The sequence below is a fragment of the Propithecus coquereli genome, unplaced genomic scaffold (genome assembly GCF_000956105.1).
Source record: "Propithecus coquereli isolate 6110/MARCELLA unplaced genomic scaffold, Pcoq_1.0 Scaffold944, whole genome shotgun sequence".
In the NCBI taxonomy this organism is placed as follows: domain Eukaryota; kingdom Metazoa; phylum Chordata; class Mammalia; order Primates; family Indriidae; genus Propithecus; species Propithecus coquereli.
Window position 1 is genome coordinate 397833 of NW_012155774.1, and position 23952 is coordinate 421784.

General features: G+C 57.3%; 1 protein-coding gene across 2 annotated transcripts; it reads left to right on the forward strand.

Moving 5' to 3' along the window:
• Positions 1–524: 524 nt before the first annotated feature.
• On the forward strand, positions 525–18868 carry TMEM9 (transmembrane protein 9). Of its 2 annotated transcripts, none has more exons than XM_012664968.1 (6): positions 525–630; positions 1118–1219; positions 3276–3367; positions 8529–8637; positions 10078–10209; positions 18517–18868. In XM_012664968.1, the coding sequence occupies exons 1-6, from the start codon at positions 625–627 to the stop codon at positions 18667–18669; spliced, it is 594 nt and encodes a 197-aa protein (XP_012520422.1). In that variant the 5' UTR covers positions 525–624; the 3' UTR covers positions 18670–18868. The 2 variants fall into 2 exon arrangements, with proteins under 2 accessions (XP_012520422.1, XP_012520421.1); XM_012664967.1 differs by having other exon boundaries at positions 579–630; positions 1118–1228.
• The last annotated feature ends 5084 nt before the right edge of the window (positions 18869–23952 follow it).

The following is a 23952-nucleotide window of genomic DNA, read 5'->3' on the forward strand; positions in this document are numbered from 1 at the left end:
GGCCCCTGCATCCTGGCCTTGCAGACCTTGCCCTAATTTGCCAGGCCCAGAACCAGCTCGCGGGGCAGGGAGACTGGACTATGGGGCTGTCTGCACGCTCTTCCCAGGCCCAGCCCACAGCCTCCCCACCGCCAACCCTCCTCTTCTCCTTCGCCAGGGGTGTCTGTGCGTGTCAGGGTGGAGGTGTCGCCCGCTAAAGTCCTCTGCAGTAAAGATGTGGATCCCTAAGCAACATTTTCAGATTTCGAATGAGGACAAAGCTCTTTATTCTCTTATCGTTGTTGTCACTAGCTTATAGTGTATAAAGTGCCTTCTCTTTAACACAGCACCTGGAACAAGAGGAGTTTATAACACAGGAACGGGCGAAGCACTGCAGTCGTTCTACAGGCCACACAAAGGCAAGATCCCTCCCCAGTCCTGGTTTGGAGGGCTGGCGTTCCCTTTTCTTGTTTGGTCGGGTTTGAGAAATGCCCGCCTCTCCCTTGCGCAGGAGCCTCCACGCCCAGGCGGAGGTGGGTCTTGTTGCCTTGGCGATGGCGAGCTTGGGCTGAAAGGCTGCTCCGGCAACCAATAGAAACTGGGAGGGGGCGGGACCAGCTGCGTCCTGTGCAGCTGCGGCGGGGCATGCAGGTTCGTGGACGCGGCGTTGGGGGAAGGGTGCGGGGGGTCGCGGGGGCACTGGGGGTCCCAGCCCGGCCCAAGACTCTGGGCGTGGTGGGCTTTGGCCTTCGCCGTCCGATCAGGGCTCGCAGACTCCCCACCCAAAGTTCCCGTCGGGCCTGCGCGGGGAGGAGCTGCCGGGGCGGGCAGAAGCGGAGATGGCGGAGGGCGGTGGGACGTGATGCGCGGGGCAGAGCGGGCCGTGCGGAGCAGGATGGAGGCCCTGGCGGCGGTGTCCCCGGGAGGCTCCCTCTGCAGGGCCCACATGTGGTCAGAGGAGAGCCGCAGACTTGGGGGAGAGGGAAGCAGCGTTTGGCGACCGGGTTAGCAGGCCCTGGAATCCGGAAACCCAGCCCCCAACCCTATTCCCATTTCTTGGCAGGATGGTCAAGGGGCCGAGCATGCTGGCTGTGGCGTGGCCACCTTCCTCTTCTCCCACTCCGTATCTCTTTTCCAGGTGTCCGGCCTTGCTGGCCCAGCAAGCTTGATAAGCATGAAGCTCCTATCTTTGGTGGCTGTGGTCGGGTGTTTGCTGGTCCCCGCGGCTCATGCCAACAAGGTGAGGGAGGTGAGCCAGCAGCACCTCGTGCAGGAGCACCCTACCTGCAAGGCTTTCTCAGACATAGCTGCCCTCCGGCCCTGCCCCTCACTCACCTGTGGGCCTTACTTTCGGGGTTGTTCTCTTAGACTCAAGGCTGCAGGCCTCCCTAAAGATAGGGCGGGGAGAAGGGTGCACAGAGCACAGGTTCAGACAGACTAGTGGTGGAATTCCAGCAAGGAAGTTTGGAGAAGTTATCTAAATTCTCCATACTGTCCTTTGCTTGGGACCAGAGTGTTTTGCATTTCGGATATTTTCAGATTTTCAAATATTTGTGTATATACAGGGTGTCCCAAAAGCCCCCATACAAAGGAAAAATTTTGTAATGAATATTTTGTAAATAAAGGTACATTTAGCTACAATTTCCCATTTTTCCTATATATGGCGACTTTTGGGACATCCTGTATAATGAGATATCTTGGCAACTGACCCAAGTCTAAACATTTATGTTTCACATACACCTTATGCACATAGCCTGAAGGTAATTTTATACAATATTTTTAATAATTTTGTGCATGAAATAGTTTGTGTACACTGAACCATCAGAAAGCAAACATGTCACCATCTCAGCCACCCATGAGGACAATCTCTGGTTGTTTGGCATCATCATCATTCCTGCCTCTAGGCTTACGTGCTACCAATAAGTGATTCCTTTCTTACACTTATTCACATGTAAGTACTTAACAGGAAAATAAATGACTTACCATCAGTGCAGTGAAAAACTAACATGTTCAGGATAAATAACTCAGCACGGTAGCATCACCGGGAAAACTGTACCAGCTATTAAACGACAGCAACAGCAAAGGACAGCAGGCTTTCAGTCTCTACCTATGATACTATGTTTTGATTAAAGGCTACTATACATTTATTTTTTTAGAAGAAACATCAGAAGTGGTTGAGGGACCAGGAGGGTCCTCTAGGGATGAAGAGACATCCTGCTGAACGGCTTTTTAAAATGCTTCCTCCAGAGTCATCTACCTCATTAACGGTGGCTTTTGCCATAGAAATCCCCCTTCGATTTTACAAACTAACATGATTTCTTGTTCTGTTATGAATGCATGCTGCTCTAGTCCTTCACTAAGCCCATCACACATTTTCAACATGGTGTCTCTAGGCACTTTTTCTGCAGCGTTAACATCATGGTCGTGTCGGCACTTAAAAAGTTTGAGATTTTGGAGCATTTCAAGTTTTCAGATTAGGAATGCTCAACCGGTAGTAGTGGTTATGTCTGTTACTCAGGTAGAATCGAGTTACACAACAATGTAAAAATGCTCTGTAAGTGTAAAGTCCCATATAGACTGAGGTTTCTGTTATTGAGGGTGACCCACCTAAGTGCTGGGACTCCTGAGATAACTTCCATTCTTTAGGGGTAAATGACCTAGGGCGGAGTTTGGGTCGGTTTATGGACTTTGAGAGTCTAAAGATCACCAGGGCTTTGATACAAGGTTGAGTCTGAGGGTTTGCTCCCATCCCTCTATGGAATTCCTAATTCGAATACAAACGTTTATGGTGTTGTCTCTTACCCATTCCAGAAGGGAGGAACTTTCAAAGGGGTTGCTGAGTATTCCCATGGAAATGATCTACTTTTCCTCATTCACCCCTGCTCTTTCCCTTCCCCGAGTCTTGACCTAGGAAGTTGGAAATGGAATGGGGAGAAGAGGCTGGCTGCCAAGTCCACTGGACAGAGGTGCACACACAAGTGTGGGGTCCAGAGTAGAGGACTATCACTTTACTTGTCAACCCCCCACGCCCACCCCGTGTAAGCACCCCACTTAGGGAATGGCAGCCCTAGGAAGCTTTCTTTGAGTCTTATTTGCCACATGGATGTTTTTGTCTGGAGGACCCTGTGATGTAGCATCCTTCCCGCAGAAGCAGTCCTTGCTGAACTTGGGCATGGGGGACACTCAAGAGCATACACACGATCACCTCGTAACACAGCGAACTGATGTCGACAGCCTCTCTAGAACCTGAACCCAGGCAGGGGCTCTGCATACCTTGTACGCTCTTTCTCTTCCAGAGTTCTGAAGACATCCGGTGCAAGTGCATCTGTCCACCTTACAGAAACATCAACGGGCACATTTACAACCAGAATGTGTCACAGAAGGACTGGTAAGGCATCGCTCAGGGGCTGGCCCTTGGCTGCTTGTTTATCCTCCGAGGGTACTCTAGTTTACGCCAGCAAACATCCTTGACGTTGTGGGTATTTACTAGAGTTCTTGGACCCCAAAGGGTAAGCATACTCTCCCATTCCCATGGAGATTCTTACAAAGGAACATTTTGTCCATGGTCACAGAACCAATTCCATAGTCGTCGTCAATTGTGTATGGAAACAGGACCCAGGTGTCTTGAATTCCAGTTGAAGGGTTCCTGGTCAGAGTAGAGGACTTTTTTGTTTTGCTTTGAATTTCGGTCTTTAGTGATGATACAAAATGGTAGTAGAGAAGTTGGGAGGGGCAGGTGTTCCTGCCACATGCTGTGCGATGCTCAATGCTTTTGCAAAGCTCTATTACATGTGTTGTTCTGTGCCAGTCTCATAGGAACTTTGTAAGGTGGATGGGATGGATATTGTTCCCATTTTATAATTGCAGAGACAGAGACCCAAAGAAAGAATTTAAATTATATACCTGGAGTCTTGAATTCATTTCTGGGTGCCTCACTTTTAAAAAGAGAGGAATAATCAAGAATTCATTCAGAGAAAGGAGACCAGCTTGGTGAAGGGATGTTTCAACACATTGTCCTGGAACGAACTGTTTAAGGAACTAAAGAGCCTGAAGAGGAGAGGACATGGGGACACACGGTGGCTGACCAAGACCCAGAGGAGGGCTGGCGTGCTGTGGGAGGTGGGGCCCATGGGGGCCGGTGCTTGTGGAGATCAGTTACGTTGTTCAGTGTGGTTTCTTGGTGTAGAACTGGGGCCATTGCATGAAAGCTTCAGGGAAATCGGCTTCAGCATGAGTCGAAGGAGCATTTCTAATCTAGGCAGTTTCAGGAGCTGGGAAGCCCCATCCTCAGGGAGATCTGAGCCCAGACGAGGTGAGCTCACTGCAGAAGGGATTAATATTGGATGGGGGGTCTGGTTCAGTGTTCCCACTACTTGGTGTGTGTTAGGATCATCAGATGAGCTTTGAGAACATGCTGGATTCCCAGCACTGCCCTCCAGATTTTTCTTGCTTTCTTTTTTTCCTTTTTTTTTTGAGACAGAGTCTCACTTTGTTACCCTGGCTAGAGTGAGTGCCGTGGCGTCAGCCTAGCTCACAGCAACCTCAAACTCCTGGGCTCAAGCAATCCTACTGCCTCAGCCTCCCAAGTAGCTGGGACTACAGGCATGCGCCACCATGCCCGGCTAATTTTTTTTTATATATTTTTAGCTGTCCAATTAATTTCTTTCTATTTTTGGTAGAGACGGGGTCTCGCTCTTGCCCAGGCTGATCTCGAACTCCTGAGCTCAAACAATCCGCCCACCTCAGCCTCCCAGAGAGCTAGGATTACAGGCGTGAGCCACCATGCCCGGCTTGCTTTCTTTTTTTCTATTTTTTTTGAGATAAAGTCTTGCTGTCACCCGGCTAGAGTGCAGTGGTATCATCATAGCTCACAGCAACTTCAAACTCCTGGGCTCAAGGGATCCTCCTGCCTCGGCCTCCCAAGTAGCTGGAACTACAGGCGCCACCATAGCCAGCTAATTTTTCTATTTTTCAAAGAGACAGGGCCTCGATTTTGCCCAGGCTGGTCTCCAACTCCTGACCTTAGACAATCCTCCTGCCTCGGCCTCCCAGAATGCTAGGATTGCAGGTGTGAGCCACTGGCCCAGCCTCCCGCTCCAGATTTTCATTCAGCAAATATTGGGGCAGGGGACAGTAACTTCTTCTTAAAGTTCTTTGATGTTTATGATGCAGTTCGTCCAGAGCAGTATTTAAGAAGCTTGAAACTAGTTGAATTTCCAACTCTGAGATTGTGTTTTCTGAGAGGTAGTCTAGTTAGACTACAGACTCTGGATCCAACTTTCCTGGCTTCAAATCTAGCTTTGCCACTTATTAATTGTGTGACAAATTAGTTCATTTGCTTTGACTCCGCTGAACTTTTGATTTCCTTATCTGTATAATGGCAGCAGTATTTTGAGTATTAAGTATGTATGTGTGTGTGTTGTACATGTGCACGCACACATAAGCAAGTGTAGCACTTAGGACAATACCTGGCACATAGTAAGTATTACAGAAATGTTAGCTGATGTTATTAATATATATTACCAGCCTTACTAGAGGCCACATGGATACTCATGGTTAAACTTACACTATAGCCCGAGGAAACCTGGGCTCCTCTCAGAGCACTAGCCTGTTTCCCTCTGCTTCTGGCTGTCCTGATAGATTCCCAAAGCCCTAAGACAGGAAGGCTTGGGAGGAGCCCTGGTGACCTCGTATCTTGTGGTCGATGGGCTGTCCAAGCCCCACACCAGGTAACAGTCTGCATCCCATGCCCCTGTGCACGCAGGCACTGGTGATTTCAGCAGCTCTCTCTGTCCTGGAGTTACAGTGTGGCCTGAAAACTCAAGCTTGGATGCCCCCAGAGAACAGAGTCCTATCTAGACCTCAGGCTATAGTTTATCTTTTTCTTTCCCTTAGAAGTCAGAACTGGGGGGCTGTCTAATGAACAGTCTTATGTCAGAACCTCAAGGCACTTCCATTAAGGGTGGGGCGAAAACTGAGGCCAGGAGGAAAGACTCCAGGCTTCTAGGACCCAGGACATTTACCTTATCTGGGAGGAGTCATATGTTTGCCTGGAGCCCTTAAGGGGTGGGGTGGAGCTTTGACATTGATCTTAGCACCTTAGAGCTAGGGCCAGAGATGGAGGCCAGTTTGATTGGATCTTTAGGTCTCTGCTACATTTTCACTTTCGTGGCACATTTGCGGAGAGAACACTTGCCCCCTTGCCCTTGGGTGTGCAAAGTAAAACCAGAACCACCTGAGCAGCCATCCTCGTGTGGAATGGCCGAGTCATACACGTTCCTGTGCTTGCTGCTGGTGTTCTGCCACCTAGTGTTGAGGGTTTATAACCGCATGTGTATAAAAAGGCAAAAACCCCAACAATTTTTCCCACTTGGTGGGTCTGGTAAGGGGAGGTGCTACAGAGACAATCCCAGAGCAGGAAGGAACTAAAAAAGTTGACTAGTTCCTTCCCTTTCAAACTCGTTAAAATAGAGCCCTTCTACAAACAAAATCTGTTTTGGAAACACAGAGTGCATAAAACATAAGATCAGAATTGCTCTGGCCAAGAGGGAAGTGTCCCGCAGCGCCGCCCTCACCTCCACCCTCCTGCAGGGTGAGCGGTCGGTGGCCCCCAGAAGAGCACAATTTCAAAGACACTCATCAGGTTCAGCCCAGAGAAGTTAAATAAATTAACAATCACAGAATAAATCGAAGAGCAGAGAATTAAACCCACCCTGTCTTTCTCTTTAGCCCTCTCCCTGTAGTGTCCCCTGACCAGTCCACAGAGTCCTGGTATCACTGGCCCCAGAAGGTAAATGGAAACCCTTAGGAGAGCAAGAACATGTTTCCTTGAGTCTCACCGATTCCCAGAAGAGCTTAAGACGGGAATATTTCAGCTCCTGTTGCTGTTCCCCTACCCTCTTCCAGCCTGTTCCCCTGGGTAACAGGATCCCACACTGAAGCACTCGGGTTGGCCCTTCCCAGCTTCTGACACCACGTCTGGCCCACTGGGGAGTCTGCAGCTCCTACTGAAGCACAGGAATGACCTTCCAGACCCAGGACGCAGCGTGGCTCAGGATAGGGAGGAATCTGGTCCCCGGGGGGCTCGCAGAGACTTGCTGGGGAAGGGAAGGTGGCAGTCCCTCTGGACAGGAGGCAGCAGTGTGCAGGGCCTGAAAGCAGTGCTTTCGGTTACAACAGGGTGACCCGTTCGCAGCAGGGAGTAACGTGTTGGAAGCTGGTACCCAAGGATGGAAGTGGTATCATCAAAGGCTTGGATAAACTCATGGATGCCACATACTGGAGTTTTAGGGGGAACTTGCCCTAAAGGGATATCCCACTCTTATGTCAACACATGACCTTCACGCCGCACACCCTTAATGCTGCCGGAAACGCAGCCCTGTAGCTCACACAGCCCTCGTTAGCTGAAGGTGGGCGAAGTGGGCTTCCTCTTAGGACGTGTAATGATTTGCTTATTGAGCCCTGCTCTGGCCAGCACGGTGCCAGGCACTGGGAACATTGAACTGCATGAGACATGACTGACCCTGGCATGGTGCAATGGGGCGGTGGCCCAGAGGAGATGAGCACAGGGAGCTGGCTGTTGGAGAGGGACAGAGCTCAGAGCTGAGTCTTCCCAAGTGGAAAGGCCAGGCTGGGCGGCAAAGCCACGCATTTCTGGCAAGGGCGTGGGGTGTGGCTCATTCAGAGACGAGCCCAGCAGAGCAGCGTGGCAGGGATGGGGCTGGCGTGAGGTGGGTTAGGACCCCAGGCAGAGCAGTTGAGTTGGCCCTTGCCCTGGGGCTGAGGAGTGACAGGACCGGAGCTTCTTTTGGTAAGGTCACTCGGCTGCCGTGTGAAGGTAGCGAAGGACAGGGCCGAACGGAGACGGGAGGGCAGCAGGGAGGCTGGGTCGGCTGTCCCAGAGAGGAATGATGAGGCCCTTCTCTAAGACACAGTGGTGGAAGAAAATAAGGAAGATGGATTTTAGGAATCTCTAGGGAAGGAAGATCACTGGCATTTGGTGGGCTCATAGATGAGAGAAAAGGCAGTGTCAAAGATGATTCCCAGGGTTGATTGGCCAGTCGAGTGGGTGGTGGAGGTCTTTTCCTGCCACTGGTAGCTCGGAGCCAGCATGCAGGGCTGGGGATTCGGGGCGAAGGCTATGCAGGGCGAGTGTGGGGTTTGTGGTCCCTGTGAGACACTCAGGGTGAATCCCATAGGCAGCTGGACATGAGTCCAGCTCTTGGGAGGAGGGAGGTCCTGACTAGAGATTCTAACCTATCATAAGACCCAGCGGCTTCTGCACCCACCCAGGGAGAACGCAGCATGAGACCGGAAGGCAGCTGAGGGTAGAACTTTGGGGAAGGTCGATTGTTTGCAGAGCTGGTTCCGATGGGGCAGGGCACGGGCTGGGAGGCCGTGGGCTGGGAAGGGCTTCTGCCAGCCTGACGCTTTATGAACCCTGTGCCCGACCCCTGCCTCTCGGCTCCCCCGGCCACCTGCTCCTGGTCTGGGGGTTGTAAGGCCTTCCCGCAGCCCCGTGCCCACGGCCGTGCCTGTCTCTGTTGCAGCAACTGCCTGCACGTGGTGGAGCCCATGCCGGTGCCCGGGCACGACATGGAGGCCTACTGCCTGCTGTGCGAGTGCAGGTACGAGGAGCGCAGCACCACCACCATCAAGGTACCGCGGGCTCTGCCCCACATGCCGTCTCCCTGTCCCTGGCCGCCCCCACACACAGTTTTTTGCTTTATTCTGGCATATTCCAAGTGGCTGTGGGACTGGCTTCTAGGCTGGCCTAGCGCAGACACGGGACCCACGTCCCACGCCTTCCTGGAGCTGGCGCTCCCTGGTCTCTTCCCAGTGGCTCCCGTTACAGCGAGAGCTAAGAGCGCTGGGAAAGCTCCGTGAGACTCTTTTTTCCCCTCTATTCTTTCCAGCTTTTTCCCTTTCTCTTCTTCCATTCCTCCGATAAGTCTCTTCTGAGCGCCTGCTGTGTTCTGGGCACTGCAGGACGCTGCGAATGGGAAGGTTCTGCCCTCCCAGAGCTTAATCTAATGACGCTCGCAAAGTGACGTCGAGCTCCTCTAAAAGCGCCAGAGCTGTGGGCTGGGGCTGGGTGTTGGGTGCCGGGGCCTGGGGCTGGCAGGGGCATCAGACTGCTCCTTTGGTTTGTTCCTGAACCTCGTTGTCGTCGATTGTTTGGGTGAATTCAGGAGACAAGCGGTAGAAAGAGGAAGGACGCCACGAGGTCCTCGTTCATCCTCTGCCCCAGGCAGGATTTGCCCCGGTCTTGTAGAGGCTGTGCAGCCCTAGTGGACCCTGGTGTCCCCCGAGCCTCCACCACGGTCTCCTAGTCCAGGTTCTGACCATCCTGGGCCGGGCAGTGCTCACCGATGGCTACCGTAAGCCCTTCCTGTTCCAGTGTGAGCCTATTTCTGCTTGTCCTTTGAAGAATCTAGAGATGGCATCAGGAAATAATTATCATGAATTTAAAGATGCCACTGAATCCTCCCTCAAGTTTCCCCTTCTGAGGTCCATGTGGAGGGAAGTAGTCATCACCGCTGTCCTTCCTGCCTCGCCAGGGAGCCCCGTGTGTAGTTCCTGTGTCCTCACCGTCAGGTAGAAAGTGGCGGAGGCGGTCGTGGTCCCAGTAACTGCGGTGCCCGCCCCGTCCGCCCGCGCTCAGCAGGGGACAGTGAGCCTGCACCAGGTTTACTCTTCTGGGCCCCGCTTCCGGCCTCTCCACCTGGTTCTCCTTGCTCTTACTTAGTTTCTCATGGCCTTCTACCCCAGGTTCTGGACTCTTCTACAGCCAGGTAGACCCTGTTTCCCCACCCCCACCCCGGGAGCTTCTCGGGTGTCAGGCTCCAGACTCGTTCCTTTCTTATCTGTCTGCTGTCTTGACACCTGTTCTTCGGGCTCCCCTGGGTCAAGACAGAGCTCGTCCATCCGAGGAGTGGGGCCCTCCCTTTCCCTCTGAGCCCACGTCGCGTCCCCGTCCTGCCTCGGTGCAGCACTTGGGGAGCCGCTGCCCTCCGGGCACAGCTAGCACAGGAACAGAGACAGATTCCCGTCCTTGGCCCAGGGTGTCGGCTCACAGGCATGCTGGGTCTCCCTCAGATCATCATTGTCATCTACCTGTCCGTGGTGGGCGCCCTCTTGCTCTACATGGCCTTCCTGATGCTGGTGGACCCTCTGATTCGAAAGCCGGACGCGTACACCGAGCAACTGCACAACGAGGAGGAGAACGAGGTAACCGAGGCTGCGGTGCCAGGGCCCTGGCTCCCAGGGCGGGAGTCCCCAGGGCAGAACCCAGAAGAGCATCACTGGGGCCTGGGTGGGATCAGCGTCTCCCCCTCCCCCGCCTCCTCGCCCCAGGTTGCTCTTTCCTCCTGTTCAGTGTCCCACACGTCACCCAAACTCGGCGGGAACTGCCCTCGCCCTTCCAGGCGAAGCAGGAGGTGGCCCTGGATTTCCCCGACACCTGGCTGCAGGCGGCCTCGGTGCACACACGAAGCGAGCCGTGTCTTCCTGCGGCACTGCACTGGGCAGCGGGAGTGAACGAACCAGGGCCAGTCCCGAGCAGACACGCACAGTACCCTGCGTGCTCAGACACTGGTGACAGGCTGGCGGCGGACTCGGAGGCGGCAGTCGGTTCTTTTGTCCAGGGATCCCACAAACATCTGTCGAGCGCTTGTTCGGTGCAAGGCACAGCCCTGGGGTCTTGATGGGAAAGTGGGATTTCAAGAGCGGAGGAGGAGTAAGGCAGATAGCGGTGCCAAGCAGGCGACGTCACCGCGTACACGTGAGGAATTGAGCGGTTCAAGGACAAAGGCAGGCCCGTAGGGATAGTGGCAGACAGAGCTGGCCGGTGAGTTTGCGCCAGATTGTTAAAGGCCTCAAGTGTCGAGCTCGGGGTTTGGCTTTACTGGGTGAGGAGGACGGGGAACCACTGGCGCCAGGCAGCCTGCAGAGCCTCTGAAGGGTCACGGACGCCGTGGAGAGGAAACCGCGGTGGGGTGGGAGGGCTCGGCTGAAGGGCTCCTCGCGGGAGCGAGACGTGACGTGCACTGTGGTGCGCCCGGTGCCCCCAGGAAAAACGGGAACCTCCCTGCCGAGTGGAGACTGCACAGCCCCTTGTGCCTCCGTCCCCCCACGCACTGGCACAGCAGCCAGCTGGGCGCGGGAGACGCAGGGAGGGAGGCTGGGGGTTGCCGGCAGTTCGGGCTGCTCCAGGCCGTGGTGGCCGTGGCACAGACCCTGTCGGTGAGCCCCGCCCCAGAGCCTTGCTGCCAGAAGACCCTCTGCTTATCGACGGAGTGAGTGAGGCATTCAGGGGACTCGTGCATGTCCAGAGGAGCAGCTAATGGGGAAATGTCTCAGCTGAGGCTGGGGAGAATCAGCTGAAGAAGCTGAGAGATGTTTAGCTTGAGGGGAAGAAAAACAACTCAAGGAGGCACATGATAGCTGCCTGCAGGAATCTGTAGGGGAGCGCTGAGCCTCACCCAGGGGACGGAGGACCCACAGCTGGGAGTTAGGGAGGGAGATCTAACACGGTGTGAGAGTAAGGATGGAGTGGGTGGGCTCCCTTGTAAGGTCGTGAGCAAGTTCCCCACCAAAAAGAGGATGCAGGGCTCAGGTCTAAGTGGGAAGCTGCCCAGGCCAGGTGGGTCTGGGCCAGCGTGAGCAGGCAGGACGGGGCAGGTCAGGACAGGACCACTCCCACCGGCCCTGCTCCCCTCCTGGGTACGGGTCTGGGCTGTCCCCGGTCCACCGGTGGCCTCCGGCGGACGCGAGTGTGGCCGAAGGTGGAGCAGAGGGAACCAGCCTTGCCCCTTTGGAGCTGGGCCTGGGAGGTGGTGGCGCTGGCAGTTGGGTGGTCTGTGTTCGAGAGGAAGCCTTGCTGCCTACCTGGTTATTAATGTGGAGTAATAGCAGCTCTGATGGGGAGGAGCATCGCTAATAGACGCTCGCGATTAGGGGTAATGTGGTAATTGCAGGCCTGGCTTGGGGAGTAATTGAGAGATGCAGCCGATGATTTCCCTGGAATGCGTGGCTCTCGGGCATGGCCTTGCTGTCGCTCCTGCCGTCCTCGCCACGGAGCCAGGGGAGGGCAGCTTCTGTCTCTGGGTCTGAGCCTGGGCCTCCCTTTCCCCAGGAGACTCCCTCTTGGGGTCTCCGTGAAGGGCCTCAGGGAGGAAGAAGGGTTGGATTCGGTGGAGTTTCGGTTCCCGGAGGCAGAACCTGAGTCAGAGTGGACGTTAACATCCTGGGTGCCGCCGGTTTCAGCTCAGCAGGAAGGAGGATTATCCACGGAGGGTTCTGGGAGGGCAGCTGGCTGCAGCAGGCAGTACTGGGGCCGAAGCTGGCGAGGCCGCCTCTGTTCTGCAGAGGAGATTCCTGCCCTGGGGTGGACAGGATGACACCCCCTCACCTCCCACCCCGAGGTTCTAAAAGGTCATAAAACATACTCGGTCTCCGGGATACCAGGATCCGAGGTGCAGCCAGCTCTGGCTGGTTGAGGGCTGGGGTGGGCGGATCTCATCGGATACCCTTGGGGTGGGTACGGAAATGCCCTCTGGTTTGTCACTTGGCTTCACCTCTCCATCTCTCACCTCCTGGGATTCTGCGTGGTGTCCCTGTCGCAGGGACCTGTGGTTCAGCAGCGCTGTTTGTCCCGCCGTGTTCAGAAACGCTGCAGGTGGCACCGTGTTGAGATTTACACGGGCCTTACGTCTGCCCGCGGTGTAGGCCTCGCAACAGCCAAGCCAGGCGCACGGCAGGGAGCGTGAAGGCCTGCAGTGAGGCGCGGCTTTGTGAGGTGGCCGTTAGGTGGAGAAGCTGGATGCCTTGGGAGGTTCCTTTTTACTGGACAAGGGCTGGGGAAGTCGCCTTTCTCAGTGTGGGTCTGAGAGGGAAGGCTTCCCGGCACCGGGCGATGCTCAGAGGCAGCTCAGGATGGATGGGAAAGTGACCGCTGACCTGCCGTAGGGAGGACGGACAGGGGACCGGGGCCAGACGGAGCCCAGGAGCTCGTCCTTACAGAGACCGAGGCCCTGGTCCTGGAGGGTGAGGGGAATTGAGTGGCCTGCCCCGTCAGTGCACGGGGAACTTGTGTCGGGGGACTTGGGAGCGGGAGGGGGTCACAAGGCACCCAGCTGAGCAGCAGCGAAGCCCCGTCTGTGGGTTTATTAGTGGTCTGGACAGTGTTTCCCTGAAGAAGGAGCCAAGGCCGGGTGCAGTAGCTCACACCTGTAACCCCAGCACTTTGGGAGGCAGAGGTGGGGGGATGGCTTGAGCCCAGGAGTTGGAGACCAGCCTGGGCAACATAGCATCAAAAAAAAAAACTAGCTGGGCGTGGTGGTCCACACCTATAGTCCCAGCTACTCAGGAAGCCGAGGCGAGAGGATCACTTGGCCCAGGAGTCTGAGGCTGCAGTGAGCTGTGATTGTGCCACTGCACTCCAGCCTGGGTGACAGAGCGAAACCCCGTCTCAAAAAAAAAAAGAGAGAGAGACAAGACCAGGTCTCCCCTGGCTGGGCTGGAGGGATTTAGCTTTCACACCAAGACCCAAGAGGAGCAAAGTCGGAACATGACCTCTCAGAGTTCCTTGAAAGCTCACCTAGGCCCGTACAGCCCGGTGACTTTAGAAGGAAAATTCTCTCTGAGCTGCACAGGCTTCCAGCCCCCTTAGAAGTCTGGGGCCCAGTCAGAGGAGAGATGCAGGTCAGGGCACTTCTCAGGGTTGGGAGCCCCTTGGCTCCATCCCCCCGTTCTGGTGGCCAGGAGCTCCCTGCCCCGGGGGCGGAGGACTGGGGGAGGAAGGGCGCCTGAGTCCGTGGAGGCAGATGAAAGCCTGTCGTGGCCCTTTGAAAACGCTGGCAGAGCCTCAGTGGGCCCGATCGCGGGGCGCCGCCCCCCCTGGGATTCCGGCAGCATTAGGCCTAATCCCTGGGCTCAGACGCCCTTTGAAAGGAGGAAGCAAGCTTGTTTGCTGGGGCAGAAACGGCAAACAGAGCGGTTTCAGATGTGCAGGTTGGGCCCTCTTTGAAGAGAGAGACTCCAGGGCCGCTCTAGGCTCGGGCTGTCTGCTGCTCACAGCGCGGCCCCAGGCGCTGAAGGGTCTTCAAAGTGCTTGCCCTCCCGGGTGGTGGGCAGAGCTCTGGGCCCCCTTTGAGCGAGGATGTGCAGGGGAATCGAGGAAAGAGGAGGAGGAGGAGGAGGGTGGGAACTGGGAACAGGCAGGTACAGGGGAGAAGAGAAGACTCGGGCCACCGAGGCACGGTCTCCCCACCTGTCTGAGCAGGGGTGGGCAGCTGTGTGCCGAGGGCCCTGGCCCTGGGGAGCGGACAGTGAAACAGGAGGGCAATTCAGACGCCACCTCTCCCCCGAGGACAGAACAGGAAGGTGGGTGACTCAGACATTTCCAGAGCTCCACGGGGCAGCACAGCACGGTAGCGAAGCACATGGCTTTGGAACCACAGTCCAGGCTGGAGTCCCAGCTCTGCCACTCAGCATCCTCGGTGCTAGCCTCGTGATGCACCTTCTAAATCTGAAATAGACGTCGTCCTTCGTGCCTCCACGGAACTGTTCAGATGGTGCGTGTGGAAGCTTTACGGGTGTTGCTCAAACTTACGGACGAGATGATTCAGTCAGGTCCTAACACCTACGTAGCGTTCTGATTGCTACAGGACGGCTGAGGGGCGGCGTGCACAGGGGCCTGAGTGGTGGTCAGCGCAGGTAGAGAGAGGACACGTGGACCAGCCGGAGGATGGGACAAGGCGGGGCCGGGCTGGGAGTGTGCGGCTCGGCCACCCCAGAGGCTGCCATGAGCAGGGTTTTGTTCATAAGCTGCCGGGTCACCAGCCATGGTTTTGAACAGGGGAGTGGCAGGATGTGGTCTGTCCTAGGAAGGTGACTCTGGCAGCGGCATGCAGGTGGTCAGGGCAGCGTCGCAGCAGAGAGGCAGGATTTGACTACAGCAGGAAGGGTTTGGGTTAAACTTGGAAAACCCAGAGAGGCTGTGTAGTCCCCTTGCTAAAGGGCTTGGTACTAGGGCCATTGTTTGCTGGGTAGCTGGTAAGTGACCAGACCGTCTGGTCCCGCTCCTGTGCCTGGGATGAGACAAAAGGGGGAGGGGCAGCGAGAGGGGGGAGCCCCCCGAGGTGGGTTCTCTCTTCCCCTCCATCTCCTTGTCATCAGAGAGACTTAGGCCCAGTCCAGCGCAGCTGAGAGCCAGGGCTTCTGCGCAGGCCGCAGAGCACGTCGTCTGGGGCAGTGTGTCAGGCAGGCTCATCCGCACGGGTGTTTGGGTTCTCCCCGGCCGGGGAGGGGGCCTCGCCTGATGGTCCTCGTGCCTGGGTCCTTGACAGCTGCTTTGCTCTCGCTCTACCCTGGGGCGAGATACAGCCTGCTGCCTGGTTGCCCGAGTTGGCTCTGTCTCGGGGGACGCCAGCCAGGGGAGCACCCACCTGAGTCCTGGGATGAGATATGCAGACTGGGGTTCAGATCTGACTTGGCCCCTGAACAGCTGTGCACCCTCGGGGAGCAAGATGCGTCTTTCTGGAGCCTCAGTTTCCCCATCTACAAGAAGGCGGTGATGTTACCCATTCGCCAGTGTTTGGACCTGGGACTAATCCACATAAAGTGCCTAGCAGAGGGCCTGGGACATAGTGGCGTTTGTCAGTCATGCTGGTCTGGTCCCCTGGGGACCCGTGCACGTCTAACCTCGTTCCCCTTGATTGGCAGGGCCCCCCAGCTCCTCTCCTAACAGCTCCTCTGCCTCCCCGAGTCACCCGGAGACGCAGCCTCAGAGGGAAGGTCAGGAATCGGGGGTGTTGCTCCTGCTGCCCCCAGCATCCTGCTGCAGAGCCCGCGAGGATGGGGCCCCGCGCGGGGCGTCCCTAGAGCAGATGTGGAGTCTCTAATACCTTTTAATCAGACTATTAGCAGTGGGAACACGGAGCCTCTCGGCGCAGCCTCCCCCACTTAGGAGCTGCTTGTTAAGACTTTACATGAAGGGAAAACAAATGATACTGCGGTAATGCGGTGAATTTCAGCGTGTTCCCTTAATGCTCTGCTCTTGGCTCTCCCCGGCTTCCCCTCCTCAAGCCGTCCCCCCGAGATGCACAGCAGTGGGAGGAGGCCAGGGCTGAAGCTGTCCCACCCCTCCCAGCCTGGCACCCCTCACGGAGGCCCCGACATGAGGTGCTGGTCCCAGAAAGGATGAGAGGGGCACGGAGAGGAAGTCAAGGCCTCCAGCCCCCCAGAGCCAGGACGGCCAAGCCCACGTGGGCCACTGGCTTCCCAGGCGCGTCTTCAGGGACCAGCTCACGGAGACGGCCACGCGGAAGCAGAACTGGGTGGCGGCTCGTTCTTAGCACTGTGGCTGGCTCAGTCGGCCGCTGGCCTGGGAAGGAGTGGAGCCGAAAGGCAGCTACGGTCGGTTTCACAGGCGCTCCCGGCCCGCAGGCTGCCAGCTCTCTGCCCTTCCCCTGCCTCTCAGGTCCCAGAGCCGGGCCATACAGCAGTCGCTGCTGTTGATTGAGTGCTTACTGTTTGCCAGGCGCTGCTAAAGGCTTGGCATTCATTGTCTCATAGTTAGGGAGGTAGGTTCGGAGAAGAAGGTGACTTGCTCAAGGTGATGTATCTGGTAGAGGTCAGAGCCACGATTCCAAGCTGGGTTTGTCTGATTCCAGAGTTTTCTTAACCGCTGTGCTAAGCTGCCCGGGAGGAAGAAAACTGAACATTGCTTGAGCTCCAGCTCTGTGACACTCGGTGTAGCAAGCGCTTCACACGCACTCCCTGACTTTGCCGTCCCCTCTACGTGATCGTGAAGCGGGGTGCTTCACGCTGGGTCTCAGCCCACCGGGTCATGGAATGATTTTGTGAGTCAGGACCGGGATTTATAAAGAATGAAATGGAAGAGAGCAGAGACTATCGAAATGCACCGTGCCGAGTGTCGTTTCACACAACTTGTTTGTACTCTCAAAGACTGGATTTGTTACACTGAAGCTTGGACAGATAAAGTCCCTTGTCCCGGACACACAGGTGCGCGGTGGCTGAGGCTGTGCCTGCTCCCCCTGCTTGCACCGTGGACCAGTGCTTCCGCCGTGAGATGGGCCCGCGGCGTCTGAGGCCGGAAGGGGCAGGTGGTCACCAGGCAGGCACAGAGCCCAGGAGTCCTGGCTCCAAGCTCAGTGCGGCACCTGCCCGATGCCACGGCCCCTGCCCGGTGCCCCCACCCCTGCCTCTCAGGGGTTGCCCGATCCGCACCTCGCCTGGCGGAGGAGGCCTCCCCCGGGGCCTGGGCAGGAGGCTGCCAGAGGGCAGTGTCCATCTCCGAGTCGCCTTGGAGATGAACGCTCGCAAGACGAATTACCCCGAGCTCCACGAGGATGATGATGGACCCCCTCCCAGCCTCATCCCTAGCCAGCCTCCACTCTGCCCTGCCAGCTCGTTCTCTGCCTACCCTCCCCTGCCCTCACCACCCCCCAGCCTGGCAGCTGCGTGGCGACAGAAGCCTTGCCAGCTCGGGGCATTAGAAGCAAAGTTGCATTTACTGGGCGGCTCTAGGCTTAGTGAGGTGTGCTAATCCCTTAAGAGATGGGTGGCAGGAGATGAGAGGCAGGGAGAGCCGGAGAGGAAATCCCCAGGGGGTGTGGGCCTGGCCCTGGCTCTAATTCCCCCCAAAGATCAGGTTCGGGTCCTGCAGGAAATGCACGGGCTCCGGAGCTTCAGAGGCAGAGAAGTGGTAATTAGGGGAGGATGCTTTTGAGGACAGCAGCGGTTCTGAGAGCAAAGGGGAAGGGGGACCGGAGGGGGCAGGTGGGGAAGGAGCCGAGCTGTCCTGAGCTGTCACGGGGGAGGGGGCCAGAGCAGGCTTCGCAGTGGGAATGCCGGGGTCGCCTCCAAACTTCCATCCCACCAGCCTCCCCGCGTGATGTCGCATCCCCTCAGTCCCAGGGGAAGTTAGAGATCTGTGGGTTTCGATCGGTGCAGACTCCTCAGGTGTGCTGCCATCTCGGGGTCGCTGGCCCCTGGCTCCTGGGCCTTCCTGCCACCCCTGGGTCATGGCTGCCAGGCCAGGGAGTCCCCCAGCCGTGTAGCAGCCTGGGGGCGTGGTGCATGTCCTCAGACAACAGTGTTACTGAGTCCTCCGCCTGACTAAGTGAAGTCTTGCCACTTAACACTTGGTATTCCTCTTGAGAGTTAGACACAGGCCTGGGGCGGGGGGTGTTTCAGCCTGGGAACCTGACTTGAGCTGGCTACGTTGTTGGGGCCCCAAAACATGCTCCCTGGAGTGCTTCCCTCCCACACCCTGGGGGAGCAGGGGCCCCATTCTGCAGGTGCTGCAGGCACTGGGGCCTCCGGCAGGCCAGGCACACTGCGTCAGGCTCTGCAGATGACAAGGCGAGGTCCCTGAGGAGGTCCAGCCTCCTGGCCTGGGAGAGGTCAGACTTTGGGGCTGCTCATGGGACGTTCTCTCCATGTCAGACTTTCGGGACCCAGGACCCCTCTAGCTCGCCACGCCAGGTCTTCTCTTCTCTTCCCCTGCAGGATGCTCGCTCTGTGGCGGCAGCTGCTGCGTCCCTCGGGGGACCCCGAGCAAACACGGTCCTGGAGCGCGTGGAAGGTGCCCAGCAGAGGTGGAAGCTGCAGGTGCAGGAGCAGCGGAAGACAGTCTTCGACCGGCACAAGATGCTCAGCTAGATGGGCAGCTGGTCACGGCCCGCAGGCCCCGGCTGCCAGCCCGTGCGCTAGACAGAGCCGGGGCCGCTTCTCCCTTCCCTCGATGCCACTGTTTCCCGGCCTTCCCTTTAAAAGCCCGTGGCATCTTTCCTCCTTCTCCCTCTCTTTAGAAATGTTGTACTCGGCTGTTTTGTTTAGGGAAGAGTGATGGGGTCTCTGATATCTGCTGTCTCCTCAGCTCTTTGGGGTTGAAGGGAGGGGAAGGCAGGACAGAAGGGAACGGAGACATTCCAAGTGGCCTCAGGAATGGGCGGGATCTCTCTCCTTGCTCCCCCTTGCCACCCTTCCAGCTCCGAATCTTGGGAATTGTGTTACCCTTTGGAGGGCAGAGCAAGTCATCAGGAACCCAGTGTCTGGGGGAGGGCACGGCCCGGCATTGAGCGTACAATCCTGCCCACCGCGGCTCCTGTCACCGCCGTCCCCCCAGCCCCAGCGCCTCAGCCGGGTCCCGTCCTCGGGAGCAGTTCCGATGGGAGAGCTGAGCCCGCTGTGGTCTTCTGGGCGCCCGGAAGCTTGGTCTTCCTTCTGCCTGTGCTCTTCCTCCGCGGCGCAGGGCGGTGGCCACGCACCTGCTCGCTCTGCCGCCCGTAGCATTTCCAATTCCGGGGGCCGGGCAGCCCCCTGCTCTCCCTGGTGTCTACAGTTGCTGAGACAGACAGTTGGGCCATGCGACGCAGGAGGCTGAGCAGTGGGTCTGAATACCATAGCTCCTGTCCTTGGATCGCCGCTTGTCCCTGATTTTCTCTGGACCAATGCATGGAGAGAAATGTTTGTCCTTCTGTTGTCTTAGAGCTTCGTCTGTGAATCAAGGGAGCCATCATTAAACTGTTTTATTTCTCTCACTTCCTGCATTTTAAGAGCTTTAAGGAACTAAGAGTTTTTCACAAGTGACACGGTAGGTGTGGTGTCCCAGAGACAGCCAGGACAAGCTCGGCAGGTCCAGGTGGAGAGGCAGAACCTCGGGAGTCCGGGTGCCTGTGGCAGAGCCACGGCGGGATCCAGGCGAGGCCTGGGCTTGTCGGAGCCCCTCTCCCCTGGTGAGGAGGGAGCCTGGCGGGCGGCGCCCACTACTCACGGGCTCCCACACTGCAAGGGGCACAGGTGAGCTGGGAATAAGCCTGAGGTTTTGTTTGTTTCGTCTTCGTGGGAGATTCCTCTGGAGCTCTGGACAGGACCTGGTGGCATCCTGGCATCCTGTAGATACAGGAGACGGTGCTCGCTGCCAGGCTGATGAGAATCCCCAAGTGAAGCCAACAGGTCATAGGAGCGGAAGGGCGGAGCCCATGGAAGGCAGTGCCGGCAGCTTCCAGAGGCGTCCGCAGCAGCCCAGCACTGAGCTCACCCGGGACGTGCGCTGCGCGGGCACGTCCAAGACCCAGGCAGGAGCAGGGCTTCTAGGGACCAGTCTGATCTGATTGATGTTTCTGTCCCTGGGTTTTGTCCAAATAAGCCTGTCCTAAAAGCCTTCGTGTGGAGCCCCTTGCTGAATTCTTGGTGAGGGATGGGGGCAAAAGAACAGTGTGGGTGGGCGTTTCAGTTTGTGACAGTTTTCCAAAGTTCAGAGCCAAGTACAAGTCCTAGCCATGGGGTGACCTGCAGACGGGCGTCCAGGAGCAGCAGAGACTTTGATGTTGTCCCTGAAAGCAGGTGAGGGACACAGCCGAGAGGGGACTAAGGGGCCTGGGATCTTGAGCGCGTGCGTAACGGGCGTGGAGTCTGGTGGGGTTGGCGGGACGCGCACGGCAAGGCTGGGACCGAGGAACCAGTGCCGACGACGTTTCCGCCACTCGTTTGCTGGCTTCTGGTCATCACAGACTAGGGCAAGCGCTGCTTTGGGAGCTCCAGTGGCCGCTTTACTCTGTCAAGATGGGGCTGATGAGAGCAGGTTTCCCAAAGGTGAGCAGATGGGCGCATTAACTTCCCAAGAACAACCAGTCCAGAAATTGGTGTCTAACGTGGCCAGATCCGCCTCTAAACCACTCAACCTGGAGGAAACCTCACGTGCCACGTTTCTTGAGTCCTGGGTAAGCCCTGCGGGTGATCGACCCGGCTCTGGTACTTCTGATGATTTGATCTGAAGCAAACGACTGCTGCTAACTATAAATAAGCCCAGCATATGAAAATGTACGAGATTAGGAATGACTGTTCCTTACACAGAGATTCAAGCAGTAACCAAACGTAAATACGTTTCAACTTCACACACAACCTGATTTCCAGAGCAGACCGCGTTACCTTTCCGTGAGCGATGACGGAACAGGGGCCCAGTGAGCCCGCCCGCCGCGCTGCTCTGCCGCAGACTGGTCCCGCCTGGGACCGAGCCTCAAGCGTCCGGCTCGCCCTCATGTGGCACCAGGGGCGCAAACGGAGGGGTGGAGGCGAGCGGCCTCCGCGTGGCTTCTGTTCCTCACCCAGCCCGCTCGGATCTCCCGCGTACTCCGGTTTCCCCGCGTCCATCCCTCCATGTCTGCCAACGAGCACCCGCCTGACTTCTCCGCTCCTCCCTGGGCCACGGTGGGTGCACAGTGTCCCTCACTCCCCCACGGGGCCATTGGTCTTCCCTCGAGGCTCACTCTTGAGCCCACTGGGCAACTTCCTATATTTCCTCTTCCCCCTGCCCAGGACAGTCTTGGCCCTGCTTCAAGCAAGTCGAGGCCATTCAGGGTGATCGCTCAACCCCCGCCTGCAAGTCTTCATCTGTGCCCATTGTGACTGGCTCTGCTGTGGTCTTGGGTCAGTGCGTCCCTCCTGTCCAAAGCCACACCCACCCTGTACCCCCCAGGCCCTCCGTCACCTCTGCAGGCTCGCCTGTTTCCTGGCCTCCTCAGCATGGTGGCATGCTCGAGTCTCCTGCCCTAAAAAGAACCTTCCAGAGGTTCCACACTCACCTCTGGCTACAGTGAAGTCTCCTGTCTCTGTGCCCTCCGCTGTCCACTCACGGTCACTCTCCCCATGGCCCTGCAGGCTGACCTCACCCTCCACGCTCCCCTGAAACAGTTCTCAGCAAGGTCACAGATGGCCCTGGAGTCACCAGTCCCGGGGGATGTCTCAGTTGTTATCTCTCTGGCCCTCTCTGCTGCATCCGGTACTGCTGAAAATCCCTTGCTGGGCTAACGGGACCTTGCCTCTGGGGCCGCCTCGTTCTTTCTGACCATCCCTCACCCTAAATGTTGCTATTTCCTGGGCTTCCCTTCTCAGCCCGCTCAGCTCCATCTAAAACGTAATGTCTTTCGCGATGTTCATTCTAGAATCTCTCTTTAGCCCAGACATGACCAACCCCCGAGCTCCAGAGCTGTCCCTCTGGCTCTCAGTTGGACTGTCCCCGCGAGCACCCAGAGCCTGTTCAAAATTGGCATGTCCAAGATTAAATTCATCTTTGCCCCCAAATTAGCTGCTTTTATATTTAGCATCATTGGTGGTAGCCCCACTCGCCCAGTTCAGGCTGGAAACCTGGAGGTCATCGATGCTTGATTGTCCCCTCGTCTGCAGCTCTCACATCCAGTCATTCACAAAGTCCCACCCGTCGACCTCCAAGTAGTTCTGGAATCTGTCCCGTGTCCTCAGCGCCGCCCCCTACTAAGCCTCCGTTTCTCGCGAGGCGATGCAGTTCTTGTTGGGCGCTCGGGAGAAGCTGGCTTTTCCTCTGAGCACGTCACTTCCCTCCTTCACAACCGTCAGGAGCTCCCGTTTCCCAAGGCACGAGTTCCTTACTGGGGCCTATACAGCCTCAAGGCCATGGTCCGCCTGCCTTCCTGGCAGTCGGCCCCGGAACCACCTGGCAGGGGTCCCGGCGTGGGGACCCCCCGGCCCCGCGGATACTTGCTCACCCAGGTGGGTGCTGCCCAAAGCGCCTCTGTGTCCTGGGCGGGGGTCCCCGCCAGCTCCCGCAGCTCAGGCCCTGAGCTCACAGAAGCAATTGAAGGGGGAGAAGGGGGTCCCCCGAGCCCGGGCTGCCGTCTGTTCTCGGCATGTGCTCTGCACGGCGCCGGCATCGCGTGCACGGCTCCGGGGCGTCAGGAGGCGGCGTGGCGGAGCGTGGGCCGACGCCAGGAACCGACCTGGCTTCTCAACCCCGCTCTGCCCTTCAGCCGGCCTCGACCCCGCTGAGCCGCTCTCCGCACGTGGCGATACCAGGCCCCGGGCCTGGCCTGTTGTAAACGCTCATCAGATTCCGGCCACCAGAGGAGGGGCTGGGGCTGAACGCTCCCTAAGGGACCAGCTCCCCTTCAAAGCAGGTGGGCGGCGAAGAACGTGAACTCCGAGCCCAGTAGCCTGGGTGCAAATCCTGACCCAGCCCCTCACTAGCTAGGCCGCTTAGATCGTCAAACTCCACACGTCTGCGTTTCCTCGCTGCGAAACGGGACAACGACCACCGACTGCACTGCGCCGTCGCATGGGCCGCGTTGTTCGTGTGTAAAACACTTGGAGCAACTCAGCACAAGCACCGGTGAGTGCCGGCCGTTCTCCCGTTACTGTCATTACTGAGACGGCGCAACTCCCGCCCATCGTTACTGTCATTACTGAGACAGCGAAACTCCCGCCCATCAAGTCAAGGTTCTGCAGGTTCAGCGGGGACTTCCTGAGAGTCACCCGGGGCCCTCTGGACTCCAGAAGACCCTGTCCCCTCCGCTAGATCCCAGCCTTGTTGAAGTTGCACTCCACACTTGCTGGGGGGCGATTCCTCTCTGCTCTCCCAGGCCGGCAGGAGGCCCTGCAGACCCTGGGCTCCCCTCCCAACTCGGGGAACTGAGGCAGAGCCAAGGCTGCAGGCCGGCTGGCCCTAGGGCGCCGGAGCTCTTGGAGGTCTGGGGGCGCCTCTGATTCCTGCATCAAGGCGGTCATGGAGGGCCAGCCCTGGCTCTGCTGCTACTTGCTGTGTGACCTCGGGCAGGGCAGGCAACCTCTCTGAGCCTCAGCCTCTCCAGATAGACAGTGGGGACGTTAAACTAGCCCATGGCTTCCCGAAGTGCAGTTCACATTTGCGAGGCGATTTTAGGTGGTACCCAGAGGAATACTTTTTACTCCAGTAGTTACTTTAATGTGTATTAGAAAAAAACATAAATGGCACATACATTTCATGATTTTTGCAGATATTAATGCTAAGGGCAAGTAAAAGGGGCAGGGGAGTGAGTTTATGCAAGGAAAACATTAGGAAAACAGGGAGTACAAGTGGTGCTGTAAATGGCAGAAACTTTGGCAGCAGCCATGTGGCGGTGGCGCTGGGTCGGGCCCTGAACCAACTGACAT

What these genes read in the sequence shown, in the direction of transcription:
- TMEM9 (XM_012664967.1), top strand. An exon ending in GCAGCACCACCACCATCAAG is followed by an intron (nt 8,638 to 10,077) that starts GTACCGCGGGCT and finishes GGTCTCCCTCAG; the next exon opens with ATCATCATTGTCATCTACCT. An exon ending in ACAACGAGGAGGAGAACGAG is followed by an intron (nt 10,210 to 18,516) that starts GTAACCGAGGCT and finishes CTTCCCCTGCAG; the next exon opens with GATGCTCGCTCTGTGGCGGC.